We start from the raw sequence: 13,575 nt of genomic DNA, 5'->3' as shown, positions 1-13,575 counted from the left end.
TGAAAGTGCCATGGGCTGCCAAAAGAACCAATAGATCCGTTTTGGAAGAAGTGCGGCCAGAATGCTCCTTAGAGGCCAAGATAGCCAAACTTCTTCTCTCATGCTTCGGATACACTGTCAGGAGGGACCAGTTGCTGGAGAAGGATATCATGTTTGGTAAGGTGGAGGGTCAGAGAAAAGGAGGAAGACCCCCCAGCGCGATGATTTGGCAAAGTGGCAGCATCGATGGACTCAAGCGTGGCAAAAGTAGTAAGGTTGGTCCAGGATCGGGCAGTGTTTCGTTCTGCTGCGCATAAAGTCACTATGAGTCGGCACTGACTAAACGGGCACCTAACAACAGACTTGAACAAACCCTTTCCACGCAAGTAGGCTTACCAGACGTTGTGCAGACCCCACCCCCAGCGAGTCTGTCCCGCCGCGTGACGTCTGCGGGACAAGACTCCGTTCGTCCATTCCGCGCTCCTCCTCAGGGCCCGCCTTTACTTCAGAACGCTTCCGCTCCGCCCATCCCACGCCTCCCGGTCCTTTCTTTGGCGTCGTTCCACCAGCGTCACTCTCATTTGGCGCTGCCTCCTATCCTCTCCAGCCCGGTGGCTTCCCTGGCGTGTTTTGTTTGCGACGCTGTCGTGCAACAGCACGCTTTACGACCGCGGGGACGGAGCGAGCCGGCACCAGGGCCTCTCGGGCCAGGAACCTGGGCAGGCGAAGGAGGTTGATGCCCGCTGGCGGAGTGAGCGCGGTGTCTGGCCGGCTTCTCCCCGCCGCCGAGCGAACAGGGGGCCGAGAAGAGGCGGGGTGGGCGTCCAGGAGCGGCCCGGGAATCTCCAGCGGCGGAAGAGGCGGAGTAGGCGGCCCCGGGCCGGGGATCGGAGGCCCGGGGGGGCCCGCGGGCAAGATGAGCTTAACCCCGAAGGAGCTCTCGAGCCTGCTGAGCATTATCTCGGAGGAGGCGGGCGGCGGCAGCACCTTCGAGGGCCTGTCCACGGCCTTCCACCACTACTTTAGTAAGGCCGATCACTTCCGCCTGGGTTCGGTGCTCGTCATGCTGCTGCAGCAGCCGGACCTGCTGCCCAGCGCAGCGCAGCGCTTAACCGCGCTCTACCTGCTCTGGGAAATGTACCGGACCGAGCCGCTTGCAGCCAACCCCTTCGCTGCCAGTTTCGCGCACCTGCTCAACCCGGCGCCGCCCGCCCGTGGCGGCCAGGAGCCGGACCGGCCCCCGCTCTCAGGTACGCGCCGGCTGCGCCGCTTCTGCACCGGCCGCCCTGCCTTCCCGGAGCCGAGCGTGAAATCAGTCTGGTTTTGAATTGATACCATCCCCTGGACCATTGTTCTAAGGTGTGAGTTAAGTGCTGTCGAGTCGCTTGTGACTCCTAGCGACCCTGTATAGAGCTTCCGAGAAGTGGCTGGTGGGTTTGAACTGCCGACCGACGACCTTGTGGTTCAAACTGACCTTTTGGTCCAGTGCTTACCCTACAGCGCCACACTCCGTTTTTAACCATTGCTGTTATGAATACAACAGAAAAGGAAATATTGCGTAGACCCCACTCTTAGGGCTCCTGATAAAGGTAAACATCTGATTATCATAGCTGACATCAGGTTGCCTCTGACTCGTGGTAGTCTTAACTACAACAGAACTAAACGCTGGACCTACATTATGCTCACGCTCGCCAGCATCCTGAAGCCCATTGATGTGTCTGTTCATCCATCTCACCAAGGGCTTCCCACACCCTCATTGTCCCTCTACACCAAACATGGTGTGCTCCTCTAGCAATTTGTCCCTCCTGTTAATGTGTCCAAAGCAAGTCAATCAGATAGTGTTCTCTTGTGAACCATAGGTTTTCGTTGGTTAATTTTCAGAAGTAGATTGGCAGGCCTTTCTTCATAAACTATCTTACTCTTTAGGTTCTACTGAAAAAGTTCATCGTGGGTGACCCTGCTAGTATTTGAAACATTAGTGGCATATCTCCCAGCATCATAGCAACACACAAGCCACCACAGTACAACACGCTTTGCAGACACGTGTTCGGAGCTCCTGATCAGTAGATCTAAAAATCAGTATTTCAGATGAGTGAGACCCTGGGTGAGAATATCTCTGTGTAATTTCTCTGCACTCAAGAAACTTACAGCCTGGTAGGAGAGATATCAGCATAATTAGAATACTGCAGGTTGGTGGACAGCAGTCCAAGCTAGGACCAGGGGTCATCAGGAAGACTGTCGTGGTCTTGTTCAAGAAAGCACAGGGTGGGGGGTGGAGACGAATGGAGTCCTGGCCAGTTCTGGGGTAGGATAGGTGAGACTGGGGATGCTGTTGGGTATGGGACTGAGGGAATTGTATAGCTGCAGTATGTTTTTTTTTTTTTGCATTATGTATTGAAGCAGGTATATGAAATGTATTTTAATTGCTAGTGATTGCTTTTTCAGTTTCTATACAATCGCTGGCAGTGACAGAACAGAAAGAAAAACATTTCTGAGTCCTGTGAGGAGGCACTGTCGGATAAGCACACTGCCAGATTGATAGTTCATACCCACCCACCCACTGCTCTTGGGAACTTCTATACTGTCTGAACCGATTTGATGGCACACAACAGCATTGGTGGTTATATGTTTTTGAATGCATACACACACTTTAACCTTTGCTTGAAGTAAAAGGCTATAGAAAATCCAGTTCTATCGATTTGTAAGCCATAAATTTCACTGCTATTGTTCTAAACCACAGAATTTTAAAGATTTATATTTGATGCTGTAGTTCATGAGTGCATATGTTTGGTTTTTTGAAGCTTAATTATGTATTCATGCTTTAAAAAGCTTAATTATGTATTCATGCTATAGGTTGCTCTAGACTCATGGAAAAAGAAAGGTGTGCTGGCAGCTAGGATGCAGGCTTATAGAATGTATCCTTTGGTTGTTTAAATGATTATATATTCCTGAGTGTTTTTGTGTACATTAAAAAAAAAACAACAGGAAATAGTAGCAAATACTGTTGAATAGTGATGCATAGAGGGGATTGTAATCATTGCAATGGTAAGAAATACAGTAGGTTGAGTGCAAAACTGATGTTCTCCCATGTAAACTATCACTCAATGCACAATAAAAACTTTTAGAAAAAAATGTATAGGTTGAAGTGGCAAGTAGCAAATGCTAATTTTACCTATTCAAGATAATTTTTAAAGTAACCCTTGGCAAGATCATCATATGTGTTTGTTTACAGGATTTTTACCTCCTATAACTCCTCCAGAAAAGTTTTTTCTTTCCCAGCTGATGCTGGCACCACCAAGGGAACTCTTCAAAAAGACACCACGGCAGATTGCATTGATGGACGTTGGAAACATGGGCCAGTCTGTGGACATCAGTGGGCTTCAGCTGGCTTTGGCCGGTAAGAAGGAATTGGTGGTGTGGTGGGGAGCACTGGTTTCTTTTCTTCCTGCTGCTATTGTTAGTTGTCATGGGGTCGATCCCACTCATGGCGACTCCATGTGTGCACACTAGGACTGTCCTCCATAGGGTTCCAGGGCGGTGACCTCTACTTAAAGGTCTTTGTTACCATGCCAAATGATTAGTGTCTCCCATTAAATAGGAAGTCATTTCAATACTGCATCCAAAACTATAAAGTCTTCGTTTTTGATGCTTGTGTTGTCGTTAAGTGCCATCGAATTGATTCCAACCCATAGCGACCCTGTATAGGGTTTCCGAGGAGCAGCTGGTGAGCTTGAACCGCCGACCTTGTACTTCAAACGGCTTTGCAGTGTGACGCAGTAACCCACAGCTCCAATAATGGGCATGTGAATTCATTTTTAATTTTCATTTGGCTACTATTTCAATTTTAGGAGAATGCTGGATGAAATTTGAGTGTGTGTATTTAAAATTTTTTTATTTAAGCTTTTCTGAAAGTAACTTTAGTTATAAGGCACTGTTAATTATTGAAGGCAATTTGACATGCACTGTTTAAGAGGCTCTATGTATCTTAACTATGCCATCCCTTGTCTGACTGCTGTCTATTGCCAATGAACTCAGATGACTTCAGGCTTTGTACAAATTAGGTGACTTCAGCCAAATAAGATTAAAGGAGGACAAACATAAAAACTATAGGAAATCATTGGGGCTAAAAGTATATGAGAAGCTAGCTAAGCATGTGGAATAGCAAAAGGATCTTCAAATGTTGATTAAAAAAATCTCAAACCAAACCCAATGCCACTGAATTTGCTCCAAGTCATAGTGGCCCTATATGGGGTTTCTGAGACTTAAATCTTCATGGGAGCAGAGCAGATGGTCTCATTTTTTGACTGTGGAGCAGCTGGTGGGTTTGACTTGTTAACCTAGTAGTTAGTTGCCTAATGCTTAACCTTCAGCACCACAAGGGTTCCTTATACATTGATAGGGGAACAAAATTATAACTGCAAAGCTCTTTCCAGGGTTTTTATTTCTGCATCCTAGACAGTCGTACAGTGTAAGACCAAGTTTTTATCCATTCTACTGTTGACGGACATAATGTTGCTATGAACATTCTTTTAATCTCCTAGAAGTGTTGTTTCTAGGTGGAAGGATGCACATGTAAAATTTGACTGGTGGTGGTGGTGTACCATGGAGTTGGTTCAGACTCATAACAACCTTGTTTAGAGTTTCTGAGGCTGTAAATCCTTAGGGGAACAGAAAGCCAGAGCATTGTCCTTCGGAGTGGCTGCTAGATTCCAACCCATAACCCATTGCAATACCAAGGCTTCTTAAAATTTTATTAGGAAATATCAAGTTGTTTTCCACAGTTACTGTATTATTTTTTATATATTTTAGCAGTGTGCAAGCTCTTATTACTTTACTTTTTTCTCTGCATTCAATTATGTTCGTTTTGCCAATCTAGAAGGTATATAGTATCTTGTGTTTTAACTGATTTTTCCCCGATTTCTAATGGGACTAAATAGCTTTTAATGTATTCGAACTTTTTGTACACATTGAAGTCATATGCACATTTTTTTTCCTATTGGGATCTTTTTCCTTTTTTAAAATTAATTCGATAAGAGTTTATGTGTCTATATATGGAGTCCTGGTGTGGCTCTGTGGGTTTATGCACTGGATGCAAAGTCAGTTGAACTGCAAGGTTGGCGGTTCAAGTTCATCAGCTGCTCCTCAGAAACCCTGTACAGCGTCACTATGGGTCGGAACCAACTCTATGGCACTTAACAACTACAGCAACAATATATCTATATATAGCTTCAAAAAGTTCATGGAAAAATGGAATGAAAAGATAATGAAATTTTTCCAAGAACTTTTTGAAGCCCCTATGTAGACTGAATCTGGTCCTTTGTATGTGAAATGGAAATCTTCCCCAGTTAATGGCTTGTCTTTTCACTCATTTCATATTGTCCTCAGTTGTAAAATGTCTCTTATTTTAACTTTTTTCAGAGCGCCAGTCGGAATTGCCAACCCAGAGTAAGGCTAGCTTCCCTAGTATTCTCAGCGACCCAGACCCGGACTCTTCCAATTCTGGCTTTGACAGCTCGGTGGCCTCTCAGATCACTGAAGCTTTAGTCAGTGGACCCAAACCCCCCATTGAAAGTAGGTGCATGTACGTTCATTTCACACCCCTGGTTTTCTTTCATCAGCAGTCTTGTCGCTTTGTTTTCTGAGACATCATGGTGTTGGTTACTTGGATAAGTACATATCAAGTGTTTTATTAAATATCACATCAGTTGTCACTATACCTGAAGATAGAAATGCTCTGATTTTACTGAAATGACTCTAATTTTATAGTTTATGACCTTATTTTAGATCTTTTAATAATTACTTCACTGTCATTACCTTTTCCATTTTAAAATTTTACTGATTTTATTGCTTTTGATTTACACTAATCCAAAGAGATTCACCTATTGTGTTTATAATAGTATAGCTGCATCTTTGGGTTTTAGGGATTTCTAAGTTGTCAAGGACTTCATTCTTCATAAATCAACTATCAACACTAATGGAAGCAGCAGTCAGGAACTCAAATGACGTATTGCATTAGGCAAATCTGCTGCACAAGACTTTTTGAAAGTGTTGAAGAGCAAAGATGTCAGCTTGAGGACTAAAGTGCACCTGAACCAAGCCATGGTATTTTCAGTAACCTCATATGAACGCGAAAGCTGAACAGTGAGTAAGGAAGACCATAGAAGAATTGATGCTTTTGAGTTATGGTGTTTAAAGAGAATATTGAAAGTGCCATGGGTTACCAAAAGAACCAACAGATCTGTGTTGGAAGACGTACACCCAGAGTGCTCCTTGGAGGCCAGGATGGCCAGACTTCGTCTCTCATACTTTGGATATATTGTCAGGAGGGACCAGTTGCTAGAGAAGGATATCATGTTTGTTATGGTGGAGGGTCAGCGAGATGGATTGGCAAAGTGGCAACAATTGTGAGATTGGCCCAGGACTGGGCACTGTTTCGTTCTGTTGTGCATAGGGTCGCTTTGAGTAGGTGTTGACTCAATGGCACCTAACAACAAATGTGGTTTCAGTGCTGCAGGTATGCTGTTTGCTTAGGGGTAAGAATTTACTCTCCCCAGTTTTATTGTCACCTTGAGTGTGAAAATCACATGTGAATTTTTATACAGTTGGGTTTACAGTAGATCTTTGGCATAAATGGATTTAATATTTGGCATTTCAGATCTCCCAAGTGTCCCTGAAATTCTGTACTATGTAATGATTTCTATTTAACATTTACATTTTAAATATTTGATCCTGAATCACCTGGACCACCAGGAAGGTATGTGAAAATCAAATCTGAAGTAAGCTCAGCCATACCCATCTTATGGAACTTGCTCTATTATTACTTAGATAGTAGTTCTCATGACAAGTTAGAGACTTGTTTCTTTGTAGATGGTCTGGCTAGAGACCTGGATTACAAAAGAGACTTGGATATCTGCATTCCTCACTTGAAAATGGAAATTTTCAATGAATTAAAGACTATAATCTCAAATTTGGCAGGGATTCCGATCCACGATAGGACAAAACCACCTTTTGTCCTGTGTGGAAACCCAAGTCAGGTGTGAATTGGTCCCAGTCAGTATTTGTTCTAATAAGTTTGTAACTCATGATTTATAAAATTGTTGAGGCCTTGAGTCATTTAATTTTCGTTTTTACTGTTTTGTTTTTTCTAAACTTAATGCGAATTGAGTGAAAGTTTATCAGTTTTATATTCAACAAATACTGTTTGGTGAAAATAAATATGGTATTTGTGAGTTTGGGAATTCATGAAAATTTCATTTTCAGCAAGAAAATGAAACAGTGATAAAACATCCCTTGAACAGCATGGGTCTGAACTGTACTCTTCCAGTTATATGTGCATTTTTTTCCCTGCTGCTATTGTGATTAGTTCAGGTCACAAGGCATTGTAAGCAGATACAACAACACTTGAGCTCACTGCTGAGGAAAAAAAAATCCGTATATAACCTCTGCTTCTCACCTCCACCCCCACCATTTGAACCTGTGGTTTTCAAGGGTATTTGAGATTGTCAAAAGTCAATCCTATTTTTTCCTCCTGCCACTTCATCTCCATGTAATTTGTTACTTGATTGTAAGACCAAAAGATAACATTAACATGTCATAGTGGTCTCTGAACAGAATTGTGTAAAGAAGAATAGGATTAATGAAGACAAATAACATGATTTCCTTTTTCCCATCAGAAGACTTTCTCCAGCCTAGTGGTTGTGCCCTTCTGCTATTAAGTGTGATTGATTATGGTAATGCTTTCTTTCCCCTTTCCAAAAATGAATAGAGTTGGTGTCTGGTATGATGATGTTTTATCAGTGTTTCATTTTCTTGTTTGTATGCTGAGTGAAATTCTGACTTTCTATATCACTTCTGTTTCTGATTTTGAAGTTGGAGAGCTTTATTATATTATCCTGTTTGAAAGAGGCATTCATGTGCTTCCTACATGAAATGTGCATGAGATGTATACTTGTACAGATGTTACCTTACTGATAAAAGCAGCCAAATATTACTATTGTTACAGGCCATTTTCGGCCAGAGTTCATCCGTCCACCACCTCCACTCCACATTTGTGAGGATGAATTGGCTTGGCTAAATCCAACGGAGCCTGACCATGCAATTCAATGGGACAAATCCATGTGTGTTAAGAATAGCACTGGTGTAGAGATCAAGCGAATAATGGCCAAAGCCTTCAAAAGCCCTTTATCTTCTCCTCAACAAACACAGGTATTTAGTGCAAAAAAGAGTTTATGTTTTTTTTCCGTAAAGTGATAAGTGACCAGCCAAATCATAACTGCTAACGTAAGCTGGCAGTTGGGAAGGTTCCAAGGTGTTTGGGATCTCTGAAATTTTGCTACCCCCACCTTCCCCCTCTTGATTATTTTACTCTGATGGAATAAGGAATTTGTTTTTTCCTTAATGTTTTATTGTGAATTAAGGAGTTCTGGTTACGAATCGGGCTGCAAACAGTAAGGTCAGCAGTTCGAAACTACTAGCTGCTCCGCAGGAGAAAGATGAGGCTTTCAGCTCCCGTAAAGATTTACAGCCTCGGAAACCCTGTTCAGGGTCGCAATGGGTTGGAACCGACTTGACGGCACTTAACAACAACAACAATTGTGAATTATGTGATAGTTTACATGGGAGAACATTAGTTTTACATTAATCCTATCGTATATCATTTCATTACAATGGTTACAATCCCCTCCATGCATCATCAACAAACCAAAGGGTATACACTACAAGCCTGCCCCCTGGTCGTCAGCACATAGCCCCTCTCCCTCTCTGTGTCTAAAGCCCCCAGCTGCTCCATCTCTCCACGTCATCATCTCTGCCTCCATCTCAGGGATTACTGCTTCTCTAGTCCTGTCATGGTCCCAGGAACCTCTCTTCTGTCATGGTCCCAGGAACCTCCGCTCCTAGACTGCAAAGTTAAATTGCTCCCCTCACTGCAAAACGTCTACCTTTTACATTTCCAACCCTCACAATCAGTCCTGATAACAATTATTCACTATTGTATCACAAGAGACCTATCCACATTTCCTTTCATCAGCCCCGCCTAGACAGATTGGATACTACTCAGTGGAGATTCTACCTTCCTCCACGCCCTCTGGATCTAGATTCCCTCTTGAAAGCTTGTAAGCCAGTCACTTCTTGCCTTTGTAGCCCCCCATTTTGGGTAGCCAATGTGTATGGAGGGGGGTGGGAATGATCCTCGCTGTAAAGATTGGAACAAGGAATCTTGATGACCAAAAATGCTGCACAGTCTGTTGGACTCTGGAATTGGTGGCAGAGGCTGGGTCTCATTTGGGGACCAGCCCATTTTTGCTCACTGTGGGTTGGGCATTGTACATATGTTGTCCCATGTAAGCTGGACAACAGCTCTTCTGAGAGTAAGGGGCTTATTTACATTTGGTAGAGAAGGAAAATGGGCACAGAGAAGTAGACCCGCATCCAAGTCACGCATCTGGTTAATGGTAGGTTTGAGAGTAAGCGTAATCCCTGTGGCTTGAATAGAAGATGGGTGGCTCACCTTAGGGAAAGGCCAGGACATTCCTTCCTTCTGAAAGGCTTTTGGCTGGTGTTTACTTTATTAACGTATTCTCAAATTAGAGTGTATTGGGCAACATCTCCAACCTACTTTCTCATCGGAACTATTATTTTAAGAGTGGAATGCAGGCACACCTCATTTCATAGATAATGAAGTTTTAATTTTTGCAAACTGAAGGTTTGTGGCAGCCCTGCATGTTGAAGTTTCAGTGCCATTTCCCACCAGCACGTTCTCATGTCATGTCTGTCACATTGAGAATTCACACAATTGAAACCGACTCAGAATGCTATTGCGCACTCCACAGACCACAATATAGTGAGACCACAGTATATAGTGTAAGCAATAACTTTTACATGCACTGGGAACCCAAAAACTTCATGTGACTCGCTTTATGGTGACATTTGCTCTACTGTGGTGGACTGGAATCAAATCCATAATCTCTCTGCTGTCTGCCTGTGTAATTAACTTTGCATTTCCTTTCAGTCTGCTTTACTAGAGCATTGTGGAACACACAGTCCACGATGGTACAAATAGATGGGGATAAGAGCGTTTCAAAGAACAACTTATTTGGCAGGAAAATGTATTTTTGAGAATACCAGTTTGAAATACAAAGTGTGCACTGCACTGAGCCATAAAACACTGCCAACTGATGAGCTGAGCAGACGGCCTGCCCGCTTCCATCCTGTGCCCTTCTCAGCTTCTCTGTTCTCTACCCCGGCCCAGCGAGGCTGTTTCAGATGCTCCTCCAATCTCTGTGGTGTGTGTGTTGTGCTCTTCAGGGAGCTAGGTGGTGATCCAGATTTTTGGTTATAACATGATAAAAGAAAAAACAACTCCCAAGAACTTGCAAGACGGTAGGTATTGTTACCATACTGAGTGTGGAGTCATGCCCAGGAAGAGAGATCACCAGCATGTTCAGAAATTGTATTGAGGTGTTTCCACCTAAGTTTTTTACTAATGTAAATTAAAAAAATATCAAGACCACAAAAAAAAAAAAAAAAATCACGGCATGATTATGTGCTTGAGAGTTTGATTCAATAGAGATTGTTTTATATCTTTTTGTGTAAAAGACTTGTTTTTTGCATGCATGAGCAAAAGAATTTCTAATTCAACTCAGAACTTCTCTTTTGTTTAGCTACTTGGCGAGTTGGAAAAAGATCCCAAACTTGTCTATCATATTGGTCTTACTCCAGCCAAGCTTCCTGATCTAGTGGAAAACAACCCTCTAGTTGCTATAGAAATGTTGCTGAAACTAATGCAGTCAAGCCAGATAACCGAGTATTTTTCCGTCCTGGTCAATATGGACATGTCTTTACATTCGATGGAAGTTGTAAATCGGTAAGTCTCCCTCTGCTGGTTTTCTGTGTTTGGTGTCTGATGAATTGGTCAGTAGGGAAAACAGTTTTTGTTCCTGATACTATTTGCTAGCCTGAGGTAGCCCATTAAAGAAATAACCTGAGCCTTAGGGTTTACTCAGTGGTAATGCAGCATTTGCTAGTAAAGTAAGCACTCTGAGAGGGTTGTCTTTCACACCTGTTTAGCATTGCTAGAAGTTTAAATGAAAATTAATAGCTAAATTTATTCCTTCTACATAGTTCTCTTCGTTACCTCTATACAAACACAGGAAAAACATTTTTAGTGACAACATGGAAGTCTATAACATGGAAGAGAATGACTTTTAGGATTAGAGAGAATGGAAATGCTCATGAAAGTCAAGGAAATTCCATGAATTCAAGGAAATCATAGAAATTCCTTGCTGCTTTCTACTGTCACTGACTATCGGAAAAACATACATTTCCTTCATTGTGCTCTATACATTGTCTTGCTGGTGTATTTTTAACTCAGGTTTTATATTACTTTCCTTAGGAATACATTTTAGGTAAACTGCAGATTTAGTAGGCTCTTGTGGAGGTTAGTTTGAGAGCCTACTTTATTGTTAATAGGATGGTCATAGGTATAGGTTTGCTTGAGATATTCCTGATTTAGTGTGGTATCTTGGGCTCTTATTTTTGGGGTAAATTATATGGTTCCTCTATTATATGGACAAATCCAATTCTGAGTGTCAGACAACTAAAACTAAATTGGTATAACAAAATTTAGGGAATTTCAACAATGGCGTTCCACCATCACCCTTAACCTGTCCTAAGTTTTCCATCACCCTCAACACAAGTTCAGTGTCCCCTAACCCAGGGATCCTTGTTCCTTCTCTTCATGCCTAGCAACTGCTTATGATGATATATTTGTCTTTTTGTGACTGACTTTTAATAAGCTCAGCATGTCTTCAAGGTTGATCCATATCAGGATTTCTCTATCTGGTGAAATAGTATCCCTTTGTGTGTATGTATCACATTTTGTTTATCCGTTCATCTGTTGACTCACTGGCACCTAACAACAACATGGTTAAATTAAGTTTAGGATATACAGTATGCATGAGTCTTTCTTTGGAAATTCTTAACTGTTAGCATAATAAAAGTTCTGCTGTGAAGAAAACCCAGTGTTTTCCCGTTATGAGTCTCCCATTACAAGGAATCCTTTGGAAACACTGGTTTTCCAAAGCTCTAAAATCTAAGAATGCTTTTTGTTGGTAAACTCCAGGCAGGCCTTTCTCTGGTGTCCCAAATATGTATGCTAGCCTCAGATTCCAGGCTCCCTTAATAGGAACACTGCTTAGGGTTCAGTGTGTCTGTTGCCCTTTCAAGACTTTTGCCACTATTTTCACCTCTTTTTGCAAGCCTGATTTTAGTATTCTGTTTATATTGTACTTTTCAGTTACTAAACTTACTCTGCCTCCATTGCACTTACAGGTAATAGCTTAGTGTTATGTAAATGAATAGAGATGACATCATGACTTATGATTCAGCCAAGAACACACAGGGACATACTGTTCAATGATTGATGATAATGCTAACTATAGACATAAGTCTCAGTGTGGGTCTTTAGTTGATTTGCCAGAGTATATTTTAAACTAGGCAATTTGGTTATTTATAAGAACTTTGCATCAAATGATCAAAGGAAATTTGTTTAGGTTAACAGTGACTTTAAAAAAAAAACCTTTTTATTGTAAAATGAGTGAAGGTTTGCAGAGCAGCAGATCATCAGTTTTAGGACATTCAACAAATCATAAACCCTTTGTTTCCTGTCAATGATTGCAGTTCCCTCTATGGAGCAACCATTGTCCCGCTTCCTCCCTGTGGTTACCCATGTACCAATATCCTTTTAAAGTCACACATACACCCTACTCTTCCTCCTATGTCCATTCAGCCTGTGTCTTTGTCCATGTATCTACACACAAAACACTGTTGTTCCAAGATTGTGTATATTTTTTTTACATGTTAGCAAATACACTAACAGTCTTTATTTTTCTAACTTTTTAATGAAACAGACTAACTACAGCTGTTGATCTACCTCCTGAATTTATTCATCTTTACATATCAAATTGTATCTCTACTTGTGAGCAAATTAAGGATAAATATATGCAGGTGAGTAATAGTATTTCTGTAAATTTTATAAATGCATGCCAGCAAGATGAAGAGAGAACACTAAAAATTTTTTTTCTCTCTCTCTAGAATCGTTTGGTGCGTCTTGTTTGTGTCTTTCTCCAATCCTTGATCCGTAACAAAATCATTAATGTACAGGACTTATTTATAGAAGTGCAGGCCTTCTGTATTGAATTCAGCAGGATCCGAGAAGCTGCTGGCCTTTTCCGGTTGTTGAAGACATTGGATACTGGGGAAACACCTTCTGAGACAAAGATGTCAAAGTAATACCTCATTAGAACCGCCCCATTCATTGTTCAGCTGGACTGTGATTTAAGTTTTAAAACTGTTAAAAGCCCTGCGTGGGTTGCTTGGTCTAGTGCATCTAAGCAACATTTTATCTACTTATAGCAAAGTTTTACTTTTCTGGATGATTTTTTTCCTTTAGATGAGTTTTGCTAAGAACTTGGGAAAATGTGTCTTTTAGCTGTCTTGGTGATTATCCTAGGAGGAACGGTTATTCCAAAAAATCATTCTTACGAAAGAGCAAAGTGCCTGTTTTTTTTTTTTAATTTTATCACCATTTAAATGAAG

At 41.7% G+C, this 13,575-nt stretch overlaps 1 protein-coding gene across 1 annotated transcript; it reads left to right on the top strand.

Annotated features, from left to right (window-relative positions):
* Positions 1-639: 639 nt before the first annotated feature.
* Positions 640-13,396, top strand: CNOT11 (CCR4-NOT transcription complex, subunit 11). The gene is made up of 7 exons (XM_006870737.1): positions 640-1,229; positions 3,212-3,376; positions 5,398-5,550; positions 7,982-8,184; positions 10,641-10,843; positions 12,888-12,984; positions 13,072-13,396. The coding sequence occupies exons 1-7, from the start codon at positions 716-718 to the stop codon at positions 13,267-13,269; spliced, it is 1,533 nt and encodes a 510-aa protein (XP_006870799.1). The 5' UTR covers positions 640-715; the 3' UTR covers positions 13,270-13,396.
* Positions 13,397-13,575: the final 179 nt, after the last annotated feature.

The sequence above is a fragment of the Chrysochloris asiatica genome, unplaced genomic scaffold (assembly GCF_000296735.1).
Source record: "Chrysochloris asiatica unplaced genomic scaffold, ChrAsi1.0 scaffold00150, whole genome shotgun sequence".
Taxonomy (NCBI): Eukaryota; Metazoa; Chordata; class Mammalia; order Afrosoricida; family Chrysochloridae; genus Chrysochloris; species Chrysochloris asiatica.
This window is presented reverse-complemented; position numbering and strand designations above follow the sequence as displayed.